This window comes from Lissotriton helveticus, chromosome 3_1 (genome assembly GCF_964261635.1).
Source record: "Lissotriton helveticus chromosome 3_1, aLisHel1.1, whole genome shotgun sequence".
In the NCBI taxonomy this organism is placed as follows: Eukaryota; Metazoa; Chordata; class Amphibia; order Caudata; family Salamandridae; genus Lissotriton; species Lissotriton helveticus.
Window position 1 is genome coordinate 754,372,427 of NC_136061.1, and position 22,720 is coordinate 754,395,146.

At 46.8% G+C, this 22,720-nt stretch overlaps 1 protein-coding gene across 1 annotated transcript in view; it reads right to left on the reverse strand.

Moving 5' to 3' along the window:
• The window catches only part of CTR9 (CTR9 component of Paf1/RNA polymerase II complex), a 263,261-nt gene that overhangs the window by 72,242 nt on the left and 168,299 nt on the right, over positions 1-22,720 (reverse strand). Inside the window, exons 17-18 of the mRNA XM_078680945.1 lie at positions 7,948-8,064; positions 7,099-7,244 (exon numbers count right to left, since the gene is read on the reverse strand). Coding sequence (XP_078537071.1) covers positions 7,099-7,244; positions 7,948-8,064 — 263 coding nt within the window. The remainder of the gene's footprint in view (positions 1-7,098; positions 7,245-7,947; positions 8,065-22,720) is intronic.

The following is a 22,720-nucleotide window of genomic DNA, read 5'->3' on the forward strand; positions in this document are numbered from 1 at the left end:
GTAAAGGGAGAAGATAACAGATGATATTTTTGATTGAAGCATCTAAAGGATCAATTTGATTATTAGCGCAGTAAATGGCAAATCTCTTCCATTTAGCAGCATAGCAAGCTCTAGTAGTAGGTCTTCTGGCTTCTTTAATGATAGTCATTCAGTCTGGTGGCAAGTTGAGGTAACCAAACTCCAAGACTTCAGGAGCCAGATCGCCAGATTCAGTTGACTTGGATCTGGATGCCTGATGTCTCCATGGTTCTGCGTTAGCATGGATGGGGTCAGAGACAGTTTTTGGTTCTAGCAGTGTGGTGAACCAAGTTTGGCGTGCCCATGTGGGAGCTACCAGGATTAGTTTGAGAGACTGTTGTCTGAGCTTGCATACTACTAGTGGTATTAGTGGGATTGGCGGAAAAGCGTACGTAAATCTGCCTGACCAGTTCATCCATATTGCATTGCCCTTGGACAGCGGGTGTGGAAACCTGGTGGCGAAGGTTGGTCATTTTGCGTTTTCGTGTGTGGCAAACAGGTCTATGTCTGGCTGACCCTACTTGTGAAAGAATGGTTGAAGAACTTGCAGATGTAGTTCCCATTCGTGAATCTGTTGTGTGTCGGCTTAACAGATCGGCTATCTGATTGTGAACTCCTGGAAGGTGTTCTGCAAGCAGATATATCTTTTGTGTAATGGCCCATCTCAAAATATTTTGTGCAAGCTGGGACAGCTGCAGAGAATGTGTGCCGCCTTGATTTTGCATGTAGTACATGGCTGTCATGTTGTACGTCCGGATTAAGACATCTTTGTTCCGTATGACACTTGGAAGGACTTCAGTGCTAGGAAAATCGCCAGCAACTCTAGGTGATTGATGTGAAGCACCTTTTGTTGAGCGATCCACCTTCCCTGAGTTGTGTGGTGGAGCAGATGTGCTCCCCATCCTGTCAGGGATGCGTCTGTTGTCAGTACTATCTGTGGAACAGGCTCGAGGAACGGCCGCCCTTTGGACAAGTTTTTGGTGTTCCACCACTGCAGAGAGCGATGTGTGCGGCTGGCCACCAACACCAGGTCTGTAAGTTGTCCTTGTGCCCGATTCCACGGATGTGCTAGACATTCCTGCATGGGCGCATTTGCAGTCTTGCATAGGGTACAATAAAAATGCAAGATTAATCATGCCTATTAATTGCATGAACACTCTGGGAGAGAGTGTTGGTTTTGAAACCTTGTGACTAAGGCTTTAACACTCTGTCCTAGCTGGACTAGGATAAGCTAGAGCTGTATTGGTGTTTATGGTAGTCCCTAGGTATTAATGTACATGACAGGGCTGTAGATGTGACTTGGTGTGGTTTATTGTAAACCCCAAGTTGTGCAATGTTTGAGATGTGTGTTGAACACACTGGTTGAATGACTTGGCTCTTATGAGCCTATCGTCTAAGTATGGAAAGACATGGATATGTTGTCTTCTGAGATGTGCTGCTACTACTGCTAGGCACTTTGTAAACACTCGTGGTGCAGTTGTGACCCCGAATGGAAGGACTTTGAACTGATAGTGTTGTCCTTCTAGCACAAACCTGAGATACTTCTAGTGAGAAGGATGTATGGGAATGTGAAAGTAGGCGTCTTTGAGGTCTAGTGTAGTTAGGAAATTGCCTTGTTGCAACAATTGGAGCACTTGTTGTAAAGTGATCATGTGAAAATGATCTGAGTTTATATACAGATTGAGAGGCCTTAGATCTAGAATTGGTCTTAGTGTCCCATCCTTTTTGGGTATTAAGAAGTAAAGTGAGTAGACCCCTGTTCCTTGATGTTGCAATGGAACTAAATCTATTGCATCTTTTTGCAGCAATGAGAGAACCTCTTGTTGGAGCAGCGTTAGATGTTCTGTGGACATTGGAGGCTGTCTGGGTGGTATATTTGGAGGGGTAGCTGTAAGCTCTAGGCAGCAACCATACTGGATAATCTGTCTTACCCACTTGTCTGTTGTGATGGAGTTCCAGACAGGTAGGAACTGTGCTAATCTCCCCTTTAAAGGAGTGGAATGCTGTTGGGGGAGCTGAAGGAAGTCACTGTTTAGTGGTGGAGGAGATTCGATTGTTGTTATTACCTCGACCTCTTCCTTTATTTTTATTACCTCTGAAGCCTCCTCTAAAATATCCTCTATTGGAGGATGTTTGCGTATTGTTTTTAAAGGAAGCTGAAATGTCTGCTCCTGTTTGTTTGGAGCCTCCTCTGTAAAAGGAGCGACGAAAAGAGCCTCTTGCTTGAGTGGACTGCAGAGCTCCCATAGATTTGGCTCTATCAGTGTCTTTTTTCATTTTCTCAAATGCTATGTCTAGCTCTGGACCAAACAAGTGTTGTTGGTTGAATGGTTGGTTAAATGGTTGATTTAAGATGGTTGTTTGCACCTCTTGCTTAAATCCTGAAATGCGTAGCCACGCATGTCTTCTCAGGAGGACACTAGTGTTTATTTCCCTAGATGCAGTGTCTGCTGCATCAAGAGCGCACTTGATTGAGGCATTTGAAATTAGCTTACCCTCTTGTATAAGGTCATTTGCTTGTGCTTTATATTGGTCAGGAAGATGTTGTAAAAAGGTTTCTACCTGGTCATAATGAGCCCTGTCGTATCTCGCGAGGAGGACTTGTGTGTTAGCTATACGCCATGTATTGCTAGCTTGTGCAGCTATCCTTTTGCATGAAGCATCTATTATTTTTGATTCCTTATGAATAGGGCTCCCGGTTTTATGGTATTTATTTTTTTGCCATTTCCGTCTGTATTTATCCATAGGGCATTTTTTCTGTATTTATCCACATTTATTTTTGCCACACGCAAAAGACGCCGCTACAGCTAGTATTTTTCCGCATTTATTTAAACTGACAATGCACACCAGCAAAAATGCATTAATAAAGATTAAGGCAGACATGCAAGTGGCTCCAAAGATAGTGTTCAGAGAGGGGAGGCATACAGAAGATGAAAGGGAAGGAGAGAGCTATTTCGAAGAAAAAAGGAAAGGAGACAATAAGAGCTATCAGTGTTCATGTTCGATTTTAGAAATATGAAATACTTCTTGAGATAGCGTGCAGCTTGAGGATGCAAGAGTGTAGAAAGATGCAGCATTGTTTGCAGGTGAAGAATAGTGCTATTAGACAATTTTGATAGGCACCCGGCTCATGTTCACTTAAAAGTTCCTGCAGCACACCACCCTATGAAAGACAAAACCTAACTTGATGCAGGCTTTATTCATAAATGTTTAGTGGTGAAATGCTGTAGAAAGTAGTGTTCAACTATACACTGTTCTGTCTCAAGGCGTACTAAAGTGCCATTAGGCCACAGTTTCAGCAAGGATCGCGCATTGGGTCAAGGAATGGCAGTGTAAAATAATGGCTGGTCACAAATAATGGGAACTCTTGACAACATTAGGCTGCACTCAAATGCAGCAGTAACATCAAGATCACAGTAATGCGAGAAAAATAGATGTATGACTAATGCAAACATTTAAAATTTGATCCTGCGCATGCTGGAGCAGAAGTCTTTTGATGTTCATCCTCGAGTATGGCTTATGGTATTAATACAAAGACAAAGTGGGATCCAGTTTGAATACCTCTGCACAGATGTAGGGAAAGGTTCCCCATACAGTGGAAGTGTTTGCCTGCATTCCAATAGCTGGGGGCCTAGATCCATAAACTGGGGTGAAAGGACTTGTTACAGGCCTTCCTGGCTCTCGAGTCGGTCTGACCCCTATCCCGCTCACTCCCCCCCTCCCCCGCGTTCGTTAACCTCATGCTAAGTAGGCAATCAATCATGGAATGGCACGACGGCCGGCCCTTTCCCTCAACACCCACTATAAACTATTAAGCTTTTCTGTTCTTAAGACACTGCAGGCTCCGAGCCTTAATGATACTATGAGACACATGTGGGGTTTCAAAAACGTACATTTAAACAAGGCTTCAGCAGAGGTTCCACACGTTATACACACTACAAATGTCTAAAAGTTGCTTGAAGTTTTCCTTTTTTGTTTGGTTTTACTAGGGCTTTAATTATGTGGTTTTGCTAAATTTTACAGTGCGAGATTCAGAGCTGCTGATTAGTTTTGCAGTTGTCTGAAAATGTCCATCCATCTCGGCAACATATGTTAACTTATCAAACTTCAACAAATCATTGCAAAACACGGGGCATAAAAGGACCGAACTCACCAGTCTGTCTTCCGTGGCGCGAGGTTAGCCAAGACCTGATACTATGGGACACAAGGCACCCTGTGGCAATCGCACACAGTAATTAAGAACATTGACAACCCCCACCTCCCCCTCACCCACATGACGACAGAGCATACGATCCTCTGCTGCTGCCGGGGCCTGGGGCATATGGGGGAGGTGGGGCAGGGGAAATCCACTTAACCTTGCCAGTAGAAACGGTGGCGTGTTGGTGCAGGGCTTGAGTGGCGAGCCCTGAATATGCCGAACTTCAAGAGAAGGGCCGGTGCAGGTAGAAAAGCGGATGGTGGCAGGAAGGCATGTCAAACCGGGCAAGGAAAGAAGAAATACAGTTTCTGACGAGGATTGGCTCAGGGGTACGGCCGTCCCTGAAAGACCCTGTGCCTATAGGTCCACATGAGGGCGCTAAAAGACCTTGATTGAAAGGGATTAAAATGAATTTCCAGGGGCATGCAAAGGAAACAGCATGCAGCGGCAGCGCGGCAACATTTGCCAGTGTTTTGCCGTTTCTAAATATAAATACAGACAAAGGAAATATCGATTTCCGTCTGTATTTATATGTAAATATCCGTAAAAACGGAAAACCGGGAGCCCTACTTATGAAGAGGTGGTGCCTCACCTGATGTCTGTGAATTTGCTCTTTTTCTAGCGTTTGAAACGACTAGGGAATCTGAGGGTAGCTGTCCTTTAATGTAAGCAGGATCCCCAGGAGCAGGGCTGTACTTTTTTTATATTCTTGGGTTTATGATCCTAGCTCGTACAGGATCTTTAAACACTTGCGGGGCATGCTTAATGACCCCTTTAATCATAGGTAATGTTTGAACAGACTTTTGGGAGTGTTCAAAAGTGTCTAACAAAAAATCTTCTTCTGCCTGATCGGAGTGCATTGTTACATTATGATAGAGGGCAGCCCTATTGAGTAGATGTCCAAACCCAATATTATCTTCAGGAGGAGATGGTTTGGATGGATATGTATGTGGGTCAGGGATATCCGGTACAGCTTGTGGGTTTGGATATTCCCAGTCTGGTGCATCACTAAGGTATGGAAAGGGCTCACCTGGGTCTCCCTCATTTCCTAGGTTATACTCATCATCATTCTGAGGAGGTGTGTGTAGAGGTGAAGATGGAGGTGGAGAATTTTGTGGTGAATGAACAGGTGACATTTGAGGTGAAATGTTAAAAGGAATAGAAGGTGAAAACGGAGATACAGGAGAAGAAGGGTGCATAGGTGATGTAGCAGAATCCTTCTTGACAGGCACTGGAGTTGAAGGTGCTGTATCTAGCTTCCTCTTCGTATGTGGCATAGTGGAAAGATGTCCTATTTTTGGATCTATGTATATCCTTTTTTTGCAAAGGATCAGATCTAAAAAGCTCTTCTTCTTGAGGAATTGCTTTCGGCGCCGATTTTTTCGGCTCCAGGCCTGGTTTTTGCTTGTCTTTAGCCTTAGGAGTTACTATAGAATCCTTTGGCGTAGTTTTCGGCACCGAAGGTAATGTTTTCTGAGTCGAGGCCTGGTTCGAGGGCTTGGCTGCATCGGAAGCAGGCTTTGTAGGTTTCGGCACCAAAGATTTTGGGCTGGAAACTGTTTTGGTCGGCTTGGAAGAGTCAGAAACAGGCTTCATTGGTTTCGGAGACGTCTTGTCCTTAGGAGTTGACGCTTTCTGAGTGTTCTTCGGAACCGGGACTTCTTTCGGTTTAGGTGCCGAGGGAGCTAGTAGTATCGGCACGTGCGGTTTGCTCGGTATGGAGCTCGCAGAAGGCTTTACTATTTTCTTCGGAGCCGGGCTCGATTGCGGGGCTTTGGAAGCAGTGTTTCGGTCTCAACTGGGCCACGAAGGCAGAGATTTGACCTTTGCCTTTGGTTTAGGTGTTGGGGCTGGGGTAGGGGCAGTTGTACTCACGTGTTGACCTGATGGTATGGAGTCATTGGAGTCATCTGCCTCAGATACGATTTGGAGATCATCGGAATCTTCCTCCGGGACATATGGACCTTCGAAGATATCCACTGGCTCCGGAGCTGATCTCCCCTTGTTGCGTCGACTGGCCCTCCGATCTCGAATGGTCTTCTTGGATCGAAAGGACGCACAAGCTGTGCAGCTCGACTTGTCGTGCGACCACACGACCCCCTAGAAGAGCACCTTGGGATTGCTATAGTAAGTCTTTGTCAATCTATAAGGGAACTCCTGGACTCTTAATATAATACATCTCATTTTGATATATCTTATAAAGAGCAAAATTCCTACTGCATGGTTAAAAACCTGCATTTTCAGGGAAGGAATGGGGGTGAGTGGACATCATTCCCTAGGACACTGGATTTATTGGAGGCCAACAAATTTGAGAGCAGAGCTCCAGATCTTTGTCGGAAGCCAAGGATCCTCCGGACCATTGTCGGAAGCAAAGGAATGAAAAGAACGGAGTGGCGAAGCGCATTGGAGTAGTGTTGGAAAAGATTTTTTGATCTTGCATCTGGGGAGTTTTTTAAAGTGAGGAATCTGCAATCAGAAGCATCCTCCAGATTTAGCTTCTAAGGCTCACTTTCTCAAGGGTACCAGCTTTTGCAATAATAATTTGAGAATTCAGATTTTGTGATCTGTAAATTCTACCAGTGTAAGTATACCCTAGAATATTAGCGGGATAGCAATGTTTCTCAACAGTGTTCTCATGTCTCAGTATTAAGTACTGCAGCAGGACCCCAAGAGCAAAGCACTGCACCTTCTGTTTAGGAAGTCGAATTAAGCATAACATTTGCAAGCAGCTGAGTCACCCATACTCCCATAACTGCGCATTTATGTGTGTAAAATGACATGCATTCTTTCACACAGTCAACCAAATCCCATCCCCGAATTCTGCGAGAGAAGAGAAGTACGGGTCAATTATTTTCTACTTATGAGTAGGTCAAAGGATTTACCTATGAGCAAGCTCCAGTTCCTTTACCGCATTTAATACTTCTTTCAAGTTACTCTTCTCATTTTTCAGTACAGACGTGGCAAGCCGCTGTAGCACCAGAGCTACATTAAACATAAGAACTGTATCACTGGGTGCCACATGTCGAGCCTGTTGAGAAATCCAAAAAGTGGCTTATTACACCAAGTCAATGAACAGATTTTAGATGTAAACATTAAGACATTTTGCATTGTGACTACTAAGGACGTGCTATGTTGTTAAGAGGTCTAATAGGATCCTACAGACAGCTATGGTTAGAACACCGGAGTCATCGGGTAATTAAACTATAGACAACTACAAATTCAAAATCTAATTTTACAGCATTTTAAGCAGTCTGACAAGATTCACTAAACATCATAGCTGGAAGGGCTTAACCTTTGCACTGGGTCCCTGCAAACCAGAACCCAGGGTCAGGGCTCCTTCCCTAAAAACTCATACATACCTACATGATCATAGTGACAGACAACTTTATAAAATTGGATTTTCTAAAAATCCAGTAGTGGGAAATTCTTGCACATCACTGGTTTTAAAACATCAGAATATAATTTTGTCTCTATTGAACACCTCTCTCCTTTAAAAGGCTTCCTCTTGTTTTTGTCCCTCATTAGCTTTTTTCTTCTTCAAATCCCCTAGTGGTCTGCGAGAACAAAATATATTTTGAGTAATCTCCTGTATTCAGCATTTCAGTTCCGAACTATGTTATCCGTTAAATTTCGCGTGATACCCTTTTCTCAACCTCATCATTCGTTAGCCAACATACTCAATGTAATTTAAGGACACAAGGATATAAAAATATTAATATTGTGTTCCTTACCTTCAGCAAAATCTGCTTGCATTCTTGTAACTTGCCACATTTGAAAAGTGCTCGGGCCAAGTACAGAAGTACCTCTGTATTTTGGTGTTTGTAAAATTTTTTGAGACAGTTTTCATACTGAATGAGAAATGAAAAAAGAACTGATGTAACTATCAAAATAGACTACTTAAGTAAGAATGCACTCTTAACATTACAAAACTTATGTAATACATTCTAGCATAACTTGCTTGGCAGACAAATCTGTATGACTAGATAGGCATCAGAAACAGACTGGACACTAATCAAAGGTCATAATTGTCCAAGTGCACTGAGGATGAGGCAATTAGCGGGATAAAAATTACAGTGGCGATAGCCTCTAGAGGTAGTTGTCAAAACCTTCCTCAGGGGGGTTGGTGTTGAGATCCTTCCACATCTCGCTTTATTGGTCTTGATCCTCAAGTGCGGTGGAATAGTCTTCGTTGTAATCTAAGAACTACTCCTGCTTCTCTTCATGTGGCTCCGGCATCAAAGGTGCCTTGATGTCTAGTTGACCAGCCTAAGATTCTCTCTGCGCCAGAGGCTTCAGTGGGATGCAAAACCCCTTTAACGAGTGGTCAAACTCCTTCCTTTGTAGGAGTGCCACAATTCCGGCTTTGAGCCCTTGCTGCTCGGCTTCAACCATTGATGACTTCTTCCTTTTCGAACTCTGGAGCTCTTTAGTCTTCAGCTCTTTTTCCTTCACCCCCTGTCGTGCATTAGTGTTGACAGGTGATTGGAAGGTGTGAGAAAGTGGCTCTATATATACTGGACTAGAATGAAGTACAGTGTGTATAGAGTCCACCAACCCCAGAGGTATAACAGAGGCTAAAGTCAGAACTGACCTTACTCTCCAAAGTGGTAGCTTGGTCGAGCAGTAAGGCAGTACCAGAGGACAGTGTAAAGCATTTGTTGTACACACTCAATCAGCAAAAGGTTTCACACACTCAATGACTGAATTCCAGGCCAATGGTTTTTATATCCACAGATATATTGTTTTATTTTTAGAACCAACAGTTATAAAAATATGCTTTTCTCGTTACGAGTACTCTCATGTAATTACTTTGCAAAGGAGCAATAAAGTTGTTGCACCTTTAGACTGTTGTGGACCCTTGATTGTGAAGGACCTCGCCGAAGGATTTTAACGGGACTGAGCCCACACTTCGCCACTCCTGCTGCGCGGGTGCCGCTTCAGAAACTGAGACTCCGGCGGAAGCTTTGTGACACCGGGCGCTGTGCTGTGGGCTGCGAAAGGGGGCAGAGCCGGCTACTGTGAACGCTGCAGGGACTCCATCATCCAGGAGTCCCTGCGTGACCTGTAACACCTGGTCTGCGTTCCCTAGCTCGGACCCACCCACCTCGCTCACTACATAGCTGACAGAAGCCCCCGCAGCGCGGGAGCACAGGGCGAAGCCCGGGCAAAGGGCGGGCCGTTTTGTGGCCGTTCGGGGGCCGAAGGAGGCTGGGCTGGGCCACCCCCCTTGGTCCCTGATTTATGCGGATTTCATCGTAGGATTCCTCCATACCACATAGTAAGAACTCTATATATTAGTTGTTTTGATTTTTTGTGCTTATTCAGCCCCCCTCGTACCATCATCATGCCCTCTTCAAAACCGGCTAAACTTGTAAAGTCCAATACGCACTCTTTGACAGCAATTGACCGTATGCTTCAAAGGACTATTGGAGTAGTGACTACGGCAATCGAGCAAACCGAGCGCCGTTTCTCGTTACCCGTGGGGTCACTGCCCCCGCTTTCCATGATTAACCTATCAGGTACAACTAATAACTCTAAGTATTTGTACTTATTACCATCATTTGTATCCCTCCCACGTATCCCCTCTGTAACACATACACAGCATTCCCTAAAGGATACTAGTATCACGGAATTATCTTCCTTGCACTCTACGCCAGTTTCTCCACCACTAACCAAAGATAATAGTGCCTCATGGGGTGTAGCGTCCCCCCTACATCAACTTGATGGTCAAGACAAAGAAGGTGATATTAGTATCCCGTTACAATTACGGGAACAGATCCTCCTATCTTATCCAATAATAGATCTTTTAGAAAAGGAAACCCCGTTAGAGATTTCAGCTGAAGGTTCCTCATTGACACTACCTCAACCACTTACCCTCTCCCCCAGAACCTCCAAAAACCAGCTCGTACGCAGAAAGAGGAAACGAGGGGTGGATATATTTCAAGGTAGAAGCGCTAAGACTAAGACTAGGAAGAAATTGGATATCAAAGAAGGGAATGTTAAAAATATAGAAAAAGAACGACCATTAAATGAGACAAAGGGCCAAGTTAATGACATAGTACAATCCCCTTTAATCAAAGAATTAGTTGGGAATCTTGAGTACTCAATTAAATCATTAATATTACCCATAGTACACAGGTTAAAAATCATCACAGAAAAGCTAGGAGAATTGGAAAGCACAACCCAAACCAATTTAGAACTTACAAGGGAACTCACCAAACAGACACCTAAGAACACAGTATGTAGGAAACTCACCATTCCATCAATTTCCCACGATAAACATAATAGATCTGGTATTAAAACAACAAAAGGTCAAACAAATCCTAAAATTACTTCTGAAAACATAAACACGGTACATTCTCCACAGCCTGAGTCGGCGCTTAAAAAGCCTTCATCCTTATCTCAAAGTCAACCAGGTCAAAAAAATACTGAGGCTAAAACCAAGATTTCTGCTTCAGTAAACAGCGACCCTAACGGTGGAAATAAAACTAGAATAGAGGGAAATATGGTCAAAAATAAGGTTATTCCTATACCTGGTAATAAGAATCCAATTGCCCAAAATACGGCAGTAAACAGAACTCGGCGTGAGATCCAAATTACGCTTCCGCCTGAATCAGGGCCCTATGTTGCTGTGCTGACAGGGGTTCCTGAACTACTCCCAGGCCAATATGAGGACTATACGAGCCTCAAAAACAAATCTATACATTGGTTAAAAAGGAATAGACCCCTTCCTCCTAACATTAATGGAGAGATACTTCATGTGAGAAGGACTAAATGGTTGGGTGTGAGACTAAAGGACAGCAGTGGAGACGTAATAATAATCAACTTTAAAGACTTTAGAGTCATGAACTACCTAAATGACTGGCCTCAGTAAAATGAGACCCTGGGGTTACAGCTTCGGCAATTAAATTACTTCTACCCATGGACACTGATATTACCCAAATATCAACGGGATTCTCAACACCATAGAAACCAAGAGGTTTACCAATATTCACCCTCACTATCACAAAGATACCATGCCCTCCTAGGCTTAGATGATATAGACTGACGTACCCAGGGAATTTCCGGGGAGAAAAACTCTGAATCCGATTTACATCTTCCAGGTGAACAACTTTTAGTCCACCCTGAACCTAGAGAAAATATGGGAGATATAACGGGTCCCTCACTACAAACTATCACAACTGATCTGACCCCAGCACTCTCAAATGATCCACTATCTCCTCCAATTAGGTAAATTCCAGGCTCGATTATTACCTGGAATGTGGCGGGTCTTGCAGGAAAAATCAATGACACCCACTGGCAGATAACAGCAATGACCCATTCTATCATTGCCATCCAGGAAACATGGGCAATTGAAGAACTTCATCTATTGGGTTATAAAACGTTCTTTACTCCTGCTATACCTGGTAGACGAGGCAGACCTAAGGGAGGTTTATCCCTGTTTCTATCAATCACCACTGGTCCAACTGTCCTAAAAAGTTATATGGATAGCAACTACTATCAAATTTTAATCACTACTTGGGGTTTGTTAAAAAATTTAGTTATAATAAATTTCTATAATAATATTCCGATCCCAGAAATAGAGAAGGTTATTAAAAAACTTTCGGCTACCCTTAAAATCATTGAAGAAACTCTAACAGGTGATATGGCTGTTATCTGGTTAGGTGACTTTAACTGTACCACATGCCCAATGAGTTTAAAGGGGGTGTGTGGTTTGGAGGATGACACTCATGGGGTGATATTTCATAATTTTTGCCACACAATGATTGGGGATTTACTGAATAACATAATGGGAGATCATTCCCTAGCCTTTATAAACGAGCTTTGTATACCACCTAAAATATTTAATCCTACCTTTAATGGTAGAGGGGCAAAATCAATTATAGATTTTGCACTTTTTTCATCCAGATATGCTGCGCTTGTAACCAACTGGGAGACCGTTATTACTGGTATGAGCGACCATTATCCTATTTCGGTGACCTACAATTTTGACGCTAGTAACCGGGCCCAAACTGATCTCACTCATTATGACTTGAACCCTATTCTTGGGAAACAAAATGGGGTTTGCATTAAGTGGGAGAAGGTAATCCCAGAAAAATTTACAAAAAGTCTGATAACTAGTACCCTTAAGGAAATTAACTCATGTCTCTCCTTAGAAGAAGAACCTACTTCTGTTCTTAAATCTTTCAATAAAATCTGCTCTTGTATTAAAGAACTTTTAGTGAGAATTCCCCGTAATACAGCTAAGGGCTCCCACGGATGGTTTGATGCAGATTGTACAAGAGCACTTTCTGCACTCAAAGTCCTACACTCTAGTTTATCTAACAGAATGCAGATTCAATCTGCAAGACGTAGATACCGTAGAGCCCTCACTAATAGAAAAAAAGATCTTAAAGCTAAAGCGTGGTCTGCTTTGCATTTGGCGTCCGAACAAAAGGATAAAGTTGCCTTTTGGAAGGCTGTAAATGCTCCGTTCTATCAAGAACGGTTGGGTCCCCGCATAGACAACGCAATATCAGCGCAGGAATGGGTGAAACACTTCCAGGCTCTTTATAGCATTCCACCTACCCTAGAAGATTTACATCCTTTAAGACTTATAGCAGAAAATACAGGTGTTTCCTTCCCAATAGATATCCAGTTTGAAATGGAGGAGGTTCAAAAAGCTTTAAGGGAAAGCCCGGCGGCTAAAGCCCCCGGTCCCGATTGTGTTCAATTGATGTTTTCAAAAACCTCCCTGACCTCTGGGTCCCAATACTTACAAAAGTATTAAATTGTTCAAATCAAATTGGTTTCATGAAGACCTGGCAAGAGGCAGTCCTGGTCCCTATATACAAAAGGGGGGATAGATAGATTCCTAACTTTGGATACTGGTGATGGAGGGGTTCCTAACTCCGAAGGCCACCAAATTGGGGACCAGGACGGGGTCAGCTCACCAAATACCATGACCTCAGTCTTGTCAGAATTTAACTTTAGACAATTCTGATCCATCCAGGTACTGATGGCTCGCATACCCTCCTGGAAATTAGCGGCCACTGCTCCTCCATTTTTGTGGATCGCTAGGACCAGCTGGGTGTCATCATCTGTAACCATGTATCTTAGAGCAATATTGAGATTGAGAAGGTCTATCATAATTGAATAGATATAGCCTGTACTGATAAAATATTTGTAACTGTTATTTTTAACTTAAATGCTCCCCTGGAAACTTTTTAAGAATTTTTAAACTAAGTTCCAATATTTGTCTTTTTTAAAAGTGTAATTGTTACGAAATTTTAAATTGTGATTGTATTGTACATGCTTTTATGAATTGTTTTTACATTTCGAATAAAGCTTTTGAACTTGAACTTTGTGCACACAGTGAATACAGTATTGGTTATAAGCAACATAATCCTAAAACACACTATAGCATTGAGCTCAATGGGTTTTCTACATTTAAGTACAGTTGATTCCAGGACTAGATCATAGATTCAGTCCTGGGGTCTAAGCTGAAACCAGATTAGCAAAAACGTTTTAGTTTCATGAATATTAAGCTGTTTTAAAAGTTCACACTTAGAAACTTTTCAATGAAAATCTGCCAATGTTATTCAATGGGAGAAAATTCAGAATGCAGGTAAAGTTACGATTGCGTTACTTTTGTAATCCAGCACTGGTCACCTAGGGCCTGCACTGGGGTCTTAACTTAGAACAGGTTGGTAATTGTGTTTCAGTATTTTGTAGGATTTTTAAAGAATATCTCAAGTTTTCAAAAGTAGACACTTAGAAGAAATTTCATAGAATAGCAGACAATGGGTTCCTATGGAGAAAATACAGATTACTAGTAAACCCAGTTGGGGTTACTTTTGCGGTTCAGTACTGGGCTAAAAGGTACAGTACTGGCTTCTCCACTGATCACAGGTGAGTACGTCGGAATTTGGCTGATTTTATATAAATATTTTCAGTTTTCAAAATTTCACACTTTAGAACATTTTCGAGTCAAAATTGGTCAATGTTATGCAATGACCGGTAAGTGAGTTACCTGTTTCTAGGTGAGTACTTGGTTGGTGAAGTTAAGGTTCTGGGCATAGACTCAGGGGTGCCCCAGGGTCAGGTAAGTACAGTTAGTTCAATACCAGCGGCACAGGGGCAGCCGGATGCAGCGGTAGGTAGGCCCAATGATATCCAAAGAGGGGAAGTGGGCCTTCGGTTGGTGGCTGCTGGCTAGCAGGCCACGCGGCTGTGGGAGCTGGGCTCTTGTTCACTTGCTCAGGGCAAGGGGGGGGGGGAAGTAGGATAGGACAAAGGTGGCACAGCCGGCGGCACTCGAGCGGCTGGGTGCAGGGTGCTCTTGAGCCGTCGGGCGCACAATGTTATCCAATAGGAAAGGTAAAAAAGAAACAAAGGCTGCAGGCTCGGGGACGGAGACTCTCCAGGGGCGACGAGCACTTCGCGAGGTAAGTTGGGATCTTGGAGCACAGGTAGGTACCCCAAAGTGAGGCACAGGGGGCTGTAGGGCGCCGGGTGCAGGGGTGTCTTTGGGTGTCGGAAAAGCTTACCCTCGGCTGGTCGCGGTTGGGGTGGCCCCTGGTTCTGAGTCTGCTGGCGTCTGTTTGGACTTCGGGTCCCAGTCACCGGGGGGACGTCCTCGTTGTCTTGGTTCGGTTGGGCACGGCAGGTGCAGAGTGGGCTGGTCCAGAGCTTCCTGGTTGGCACCAGGTGGGTTGTTGCAGCAGAGCCTCTGCAGAGGGGAGTCCCAGTCTTCAAGAGGGTCAAGGCAGGCAGGTCCTACGGGTGTCCCAAGGTTGCTGTCCGCAGGAGTCACCAGGATTAAGCAGGAGCAGGTTCCAGGATCGACAGGCCGGTAGGGCTGGGGCCAAGTCAGTTGTTGTCGTCCTGTTGGCAGCTGCACAGCGGGTTGTCTTCTACTTGATCTTCTTTCTTCTTTTCGTATCGTGATCTTAGGAAGGAAGGTTCAGGGAGCCCCTAAATACTGAATTTAGGGGTGTTACAGGTAGGGCAAGGACAGGGACCAATGGGTCCCTGTCCTGGGGGGAGTACACCCCCTAGTCTGCTCCTCTCCTGTGGGAGGGGGGGCAGGAGCCTAGCTGGGATTGGGCAGGGCTCTCCATCCACAAGATGGCCGGAACCCGGGTTCGTGCCTCGCCTCGTCTCCCCCACATGAGGGGTGGGGTTGGCACAGGCTGGTACCCCTCCCTTCCTGACATAGTTTTTCCCCGACAGTCTTCCCGCCAGAGTGGAGGTTAGAACTGGTGGGGGCCAGTTGCTGAGTACAGCAAGTGGCCTGGAGAAGCTCACAAGGGCGGCAGGCCTTTGAAGCTTCCCCCTGCCCATCCTGGGGGAGGAGACCGAGCACCTCGCCCAGGATGTGCATTGTTGCAGGCCCAGGAGAGCGGGGGGGCTCTCCACCCAGGGGTCCAGCAACATGTCTACTGTGTGGCAGCCTCTGCAGCCACTCAGCCCTGACGTGGATTGTAGGTTAGGATTTCAGAGGGCATCTCTAAGATGCCCTCTGGTGCATTTTAAATTAAATCCCACACTGGCTTCAGTGCAGGTTTAATGTGCTGAGAATGAATATGCTACTTACCAGTATGCATCTGTTCTTGGCATGTAGGGCTGCTGACATTCATATCTATAGCATAGATCGCCGCCTAGTGTTGGGTCCGGATGATTGCACATTGTTGTCCTGGAAGAGTCTTCGAAGTATCACGAGATAGGTGGCTCCTCCCCTGGACTACAGTGCGCATGGGCATCGACTCCATCCCCAGATTGTTTTTAGCCATTGTGGCGAAGATGGAGTGTAACAGTGTGAGCGATGACCATGCTAAGAGTAAGTTTGAATTCTGCAGCCGCTACAGGCGCCGGGGAGGAGGGCGGGCGATATGAATGTCAGCAGCCCTACATGCCAAGAACAGATGCATACTGGTAAGTAGCATATTCAGTTCGAGGCATGTGGCCTGCTGAATTCATATCTATAGCATAGAATATACAGCAGTCCCTCCATTAACGGCAGCCGCCTGTGCCAGCTGCAGACGTTTGAAAAAGTGTCTTAAGAACAGCCTGTCCTACAGCTGCTTGGAGTGCACATCTACACAGTAGTGTTTAGTAAATGTGTGTGGTGTAGACCATGTGGCTGCTCTACAAATGTCTTCCAAAGGGATATTACCAAGGAAAGCCATGGAGGCCCCCAACTTGCGGGTGGAGTGGGCTCTGGGGGGACCGTTACAGTGCGCTTAGCTTTGTGATAGCAAATTTGAATACATTTAACGATCCACCTGGCTATACCTGCTTTGGAAATGGGGTTGCCTTTGTGCTGGGCCGAAAAGGCAACAAAGAGTTGTTGTGTCTTCCTAAAATCCTTGGTCCTATCGATGTAGTACATCAAAGCTCGTTTGACGTCAAGAGTGTGGAGCATTCTTTCGGCTACTGCCTTTGGGTTTTGAAAGAACGCGGGCAGTTCAATGGTCTGATTGACATGGAACTGTGAAACCACCTTAGGAAGAAATTTAGGGTTAGTGCGCAGCACCACCCTGTTCGAGTGAATTTGTATGAATGGCTCTTGTACAGTGAGCGCCTGGAGCTCACTAACACGTCGCAGAGACGTAATGGCTATTAGAAAAGCCACTTTCCATGTTAAAAACAACCTCGCATGAATGCAGAGGCTCAAAAGGTGGGCCCATCAGCCTGGTGAGGACCACATTAAGGTTCCATACAGGAGCTGGCGGGGTCCTGGGAGGGATGACCCGTTTCAGTCCTTCTAGGAAGGCTTTAATGGCAGGCACTCTGAAAACGGAGAGATGCTGCCTGTTTTGGAGATAAGCTGCTATGGCGGATAAGTGTATCCGAATGGAAGCATATGCCAGCTTGCATTTGTAAAGATGTAACAAATAACAGATGATGTTGTGAGTGGATGCATCTAGCGGGTTGATGTTGTGTTCTGTACAGTAAATGACAAACCGCTTCCATTTTGCTGCATAGCAAGCTCTGGTGGTGGGCTTTCTTGCCTCCCGTATGATATCCATGCAGTCAGGAGGCAAGTTAAGGTAGCCAAATTCTAAGACTTCAGGAGCCAGACCGCCAGGTTGAGCTGTTGCGGGTCTGGGTGCTGAATGTCTCCATGGCTCTGCGTCAAAAGTCTGGGCGTGAGGTGCAGCCTTTGATGCGGTACCACGGAGAGTTCTAGAAACGTGGTGTACCATGTTTGGCGTGCCCACGTTGGAGCAACCAGGATGAGTGTCATCGAGTGTTGCTTTAGCTTTCGTGCCACCAGCGGTATGAGAGGTGCTGGGGGAAAAGCGTACGCAAATCTACCTGACCAGTTCATCCATATCGCATTGCCCTGCGACTGTGGGTGAGGGAACCTGGCGGCAAAGTGTTGGCATTTTGCGTTTTCCTTTGTGGCAAACAGGTCTATCTCTGGATGCCCCCACTGCTGGAAGTACGGGTGGAGTACTGATGGATGTATCTCCCACTCGTGCATTTGGTGGCTATACCTGCTGAGCAGATCCGCCATCTGATTGTCCTTGCCCGGGAGGTGTTCCGCCATGAAGAAGATGTTCCTCTGAATGGCCCACTTCCACATGCTCTGAGCCAGATGAGACAACTGTGGAGAGTGTGTACATCCGTGCTTCTGAATGTAGTACATGGCTGTCATGTTGTCCGTCCGGATCAACATGACTTTGTTGCACAGATGTACTTTGAATGCCTTCATCGCCATGAAGATCGCCATCAGTTCTAGGTAGTTGATGTGCATCTTCTTTTGCTGCGTTGCCCATAGTCCCTGCACCGTGTAGTGGAGTAGATGAGCTCCCCAACCCTGGAGAGATGCGTCCGTCGTTAGTATAATTTGTGGCACAGGCTCCTGGAACGGTCGGCCCTTGCAAAGGTTGTGTGGATTCCACCAATGCAGAGAGTTGTATGCCCGACCGGTCACCAACACTAGGGTTTTCAACTGTCCGTGAGCCTGATTCCACTGACGTGCTAAGCACTCTTGAAGCGGACGCATATGTAGCCTCGAGTGCGGGACAATGAAGATGCAGGAGGCCATCATGCCTATCAACTGCATGAACGCTCTTGCTGGAAGCGAGTGTTGCGGTCTGAACTTTTGGATGAGCGACTGAATGCTGTCGTTCCTCACAGAATTCGGCTGAGCCGTGGCTGCCAGAGTATCTATCGTCGCGCCCAGATACTGCCGCACGTGGGCTGGCTGAAGGTGCGATTTGGGATAATTTAGTGAGAATCCCAGACTGTGAAGAAGGTGAATGGTGTGGGACATGTTAGCGGCGCACAGCTGGGCCGATTTTGCTTGGACAAGCCAGTCGTCCAGATAAGGGTAAACGTGAACTTTCTGCCTTCTGAGGTGTGCAGCCACCGTCGCCAGACATTTTGTGAACACCCTGGGCGCCGTGGTTACTCCGAAAGGTAGGACCTTGAACTGATAATGCCGACCCTGAATGGTGAATCGGAGGTATTTTCGGTGTGATGGATGTAGTGGAATGTGAAAATATGCATCCTTGAGATCCAAGGTTGCGAGGAAGTCTCCCTGGTTGAGCAACGGAAGAACTTGCTGCGGCGTCAGCATGTGAAAGTGTTCTGAGAGAATAGACTGGTTTAGGGGTCTGAGGTCCAGTATGGGTCTGAGGGACCCGTCCTTCTTTGGGATTAAGAAGTACAGGGAATACACTCCTGTGCCTTCTTCCTCCACCGGCACGAGCTCGATTGCCCCTTTTTGCAGCATGACAAGTACCTCCTGCTGCAATAAGTGCAAATGCTCTGTGGACATAGGACGGTGTTTTGGTGGCATGTTGGGTGGAGTGGATGTTAACTCCAGACAATAACCGAACTGTATAAGTTTCCTGACCCACCTGTCTGTGGTGATGGATTTCCAGACTGGCAGGAACTGCTGGAGTCTCCCCCCCGACAGGTGTGGTATGGTCGGGGGGCAGTGGCAGGGCGTCACTGTTTGTTGGTGGCAGAGGAACGGGAGTTTTTATTTCCACGGCCCCTGCCCTTGGCACTGTTGCCTCGATAGCCGCCTCTACTCTGCTTGGTGCAGAGGACTGCGCCCCTCCTTTAGTGTATTGTGTTTGCTGGGACATCTGGCCTCTGGAAACACCTCTATTGCCTGAGCGACGAAAAGTACTGCCTAAACTGTTGGGACTGGAGAGCTCCCATGGACTTTGCAGTCTCGGTATCCTTCTTTATTTTTTCCAGTGTGGTATCCACCTCAGGACCAAATAACCTATCAGGGTTTACCGGCTGATTGAGGATGGTGGTTTGTATCTGTGGCTTGAAACCGGAGATTCTGAGCCATGCCTGACGTCTCAACATTACACTGGTGTTAATGGCTCTGGCCGCGGTGTCCGCCACGTCCAGTGCACATTTAATAGAAGCGTTGGAGATGAGCTTCCCTTCCTGAATGAGCATCTCCGCCGCCTCTTTATACTGATCTGGTAGATGTTGTAACAGGGTCTCTAGTGTGTCATAGCGCGCCCTGTCATATCTGCCAAGAGTGCCTGAGTGTTTGAGATACGCCAGATATTGGCTGCTTGAGCTGCCACCCTCTTCCCTGATGCCTCTAGCACTTTAGATTCCTTGTCAGGGGGAGGATCATCACCAGTGGTCTGCGAATTCGCCCTCTTCCGGGCATTAGAAACGACCAGAGAGTCCAATGGCAACTGGCCCTTGATGTAGGTAGGGTCGCCAGGTGCCGGCTTATATTTTTTTTCAATTCTAGGGTTGACCACCATGGCACGTGTGGGTTCTTTAAAGATGTCTGCAGCATGTTTCAGAACCCCTTTCAACATTGGGAGAGATTTGACAGTCTTCTCTGCTGTGGAAAAGGTATCAAAAAGGAAGTCCACGTCAACAGGGTCAGCGTGCAGCTGGACGTCGTGGTTTTTAGCCGCCCTCTCAATTAGAGCATTGAATGCCGCAGAATCCTCAGTAGGAGAGGTTTTGACATTGTACACCTGAGTGTCCGGGGCAGTTTGCGGATCCCCTGCATCTGCCCAAGAGTCCTGGTGATCCTCAGGATCAGTGTTGGCAGGAAAGTTATACTCCTCGTCATCACCCTCCCCAGCCTCCACATCTGAATAAGTGGGTGAGGGTGTAGCAACTCTTGGAGTCCGTGGAGCAAGTGGCTCAACCAGAACCGGGGAATCTGTAAAAGGCTTCTTGCGCTTCAAAGGAATCGTGTAGGACTCCAAAGGCTGTGTCGCCGTGATCTTTCTCTTGTAGAGGGTACGTTTACCGGTGTTGGCGTCGATAAAGTGTTCCGACTGCTCCTCCATTAAGGGTTGTCGATGCTTCTAGCTCCCAAGCTGCTGAGAAGGCTTTGACCCTGCAGACCCTAGCACGGGCGCGTTGGCGACCGACCTTGGTGCGAAGGCCTTCGGTGCCACCTTTGGCGGCAACGTAAACAGGAGTGGCGTCGAAGACTTTGGCGCTTTGGCAGCCTGCTTCGGGGTGGAAGCATCCTTCGGATCGACCGCGGAAGCCTTGTTCCTGATGCGTTGCAGTGAGTCCGACACCTGCTTCGTAAAGGAAGCGGACGGTTTCGTCGACCCGACAGACGTCCTCGGTCCACCAGTGTGTGAAGACTCGAGCGTCGATGGCTTGGGCTTCTCCGGCCGAGGTACAGGAACAGCTTTGTTAGGTGCGCCGTGTCCTCCTTCCACGTCGACGGCCTTCGGCGCCGACGACTTCGGGTCGGCGGCCTTGACTCCTGGGTTTGGGGCCCCAGTCTTCGGCTCGACCCCCTTGATCGATTTTGGATCGACGCCCTTGACTGACTTTGGCTCGACGCCTTTGGTCGACTTCACCGGGTCGACAGCCTTCTTTGGTTTAGGCTGCCCCGACATATCGGAAGACGAGGAGGCGGCCAGAGGGACAGACGTCTTCTGTTTCGACGGCGTCTCCATCACTTTCGTTTTCGTCGACACCGAAGGTTTCACTTTCGTTTTCACCAACGGCGGCTCCGCAGAAGTGTCCGTAGCCGGGCCCGTAGGCGAGGCCGTGGATCTGGGTGTAAGGTCTTGGGTAAGGCCGTGTGGCGATCCCGCGACCTGAGCCTTAGTGATTGTTCGAACGGGGCATAGCTCTTCGCCTGAGCTATCTTCCATGGCCCCATAGGCCTCATTGTCGTCTCCTACCTCGTCGACGACTTCTTCTGCATCGAGCGCTTCGACGTCCGCGTCATAGCTGTAGTCGATCTCCTCCGCTGGAGGTGAAATCTGCATATGAACTTCGTGTTCGTCTGCTTCTTCTCTCTTGAAGATGTCCACCGGTGCCGGGGCCGACTGCTGGGCCTCCATGCGCGCCGAAGTCGAATCGTCTTCTTCGATCGAAACCGGGAACAAGCCATACAGTTGCCTTCATCGTGGTCTGGCGACAGGCACTTGTTGCACACCGGGTGGACGTCGATGTGGGGATACTTCGATCCACACACGGGACATTTCTTGAACTGGCTCCGTTCCATGATGTGTCTTCGAAAGTCTTATTGCGTCGACTGGGCCTCGAGCACCGAAGAGCCACGCGACTCCTCGGGATGTCCGACTCGGGAACTGAGCCGGAGCAGAGCTCGGCACCAAGCGCAAAACAATACCGACGGTATAGGAAAAGGCCTTCAGGCCTAAAGAAGTCTATATCGATTCCGAACTGGAGATAACGAATATACATCCGAACCCAATGGCGGAAAAAAACAATTTGGGGATGGAGTCGATGCCCATACGCACTGTAGTCCAGGGGAGGAGCCACCTATCTCGTGATACTTCAAAGACTCTTCCAGGACAACAATGTGCAATCATCCGGACCCAACACTAGGCGGCGATCTATGCTAAAGATATGAATTCAGCAGCCCACATGCCTCAAACCTTTGGTACCAAACTGGTCAGTCTTCAGTGTAGCCATTATGATGCTGTGGAGTTCGTAATGACAACCTCCCAGCACCATATACTCTTAATGGCATCACTGCACTTACAGAGCCCAGGAATTGCCAGGGCTAATGCACCTGTGCCCACATCTCTGGCATAGGGCACCCAGCTAGAGGGGTGACTGAAGTATGCTAGGGCAGTGGGTATGGCACACAGGGATGTGTGCCATGTCGACTCTTGGTTTAGTTCTGTACTTAGGCACTCAGCCTGCAAAGGCAATGTGTGGGTGCCAGGGTACAGGGCCCCTGAGGGTGGCACAATAAGTGCTGCAGCCCTCAGGGATCTTCTCTGGTCACCATGCCCTGGATACCTAGGGTACCATTTACTAGGGGCTGACAGGTGGCCAGAGATGCCAATTGGGTTTTTAGTTTCAGCACAGTTTTAGAGAAGGAACACAGGCCCTGGGTACCTGGTTGGCAGGAACCCAGGGCACACTCAGTCAAAGCACATCAGCAGTTCAGAAAAAAGTGGGGGCATACCAAGGCAAGAAAGATGGCACTTTCTCACAGAAGTTTGCCCCCATCGGTGTCTTTTGATCGGGACCCATGCAGCTCTTTTTATTTATGCTGTTCTTTGCCTG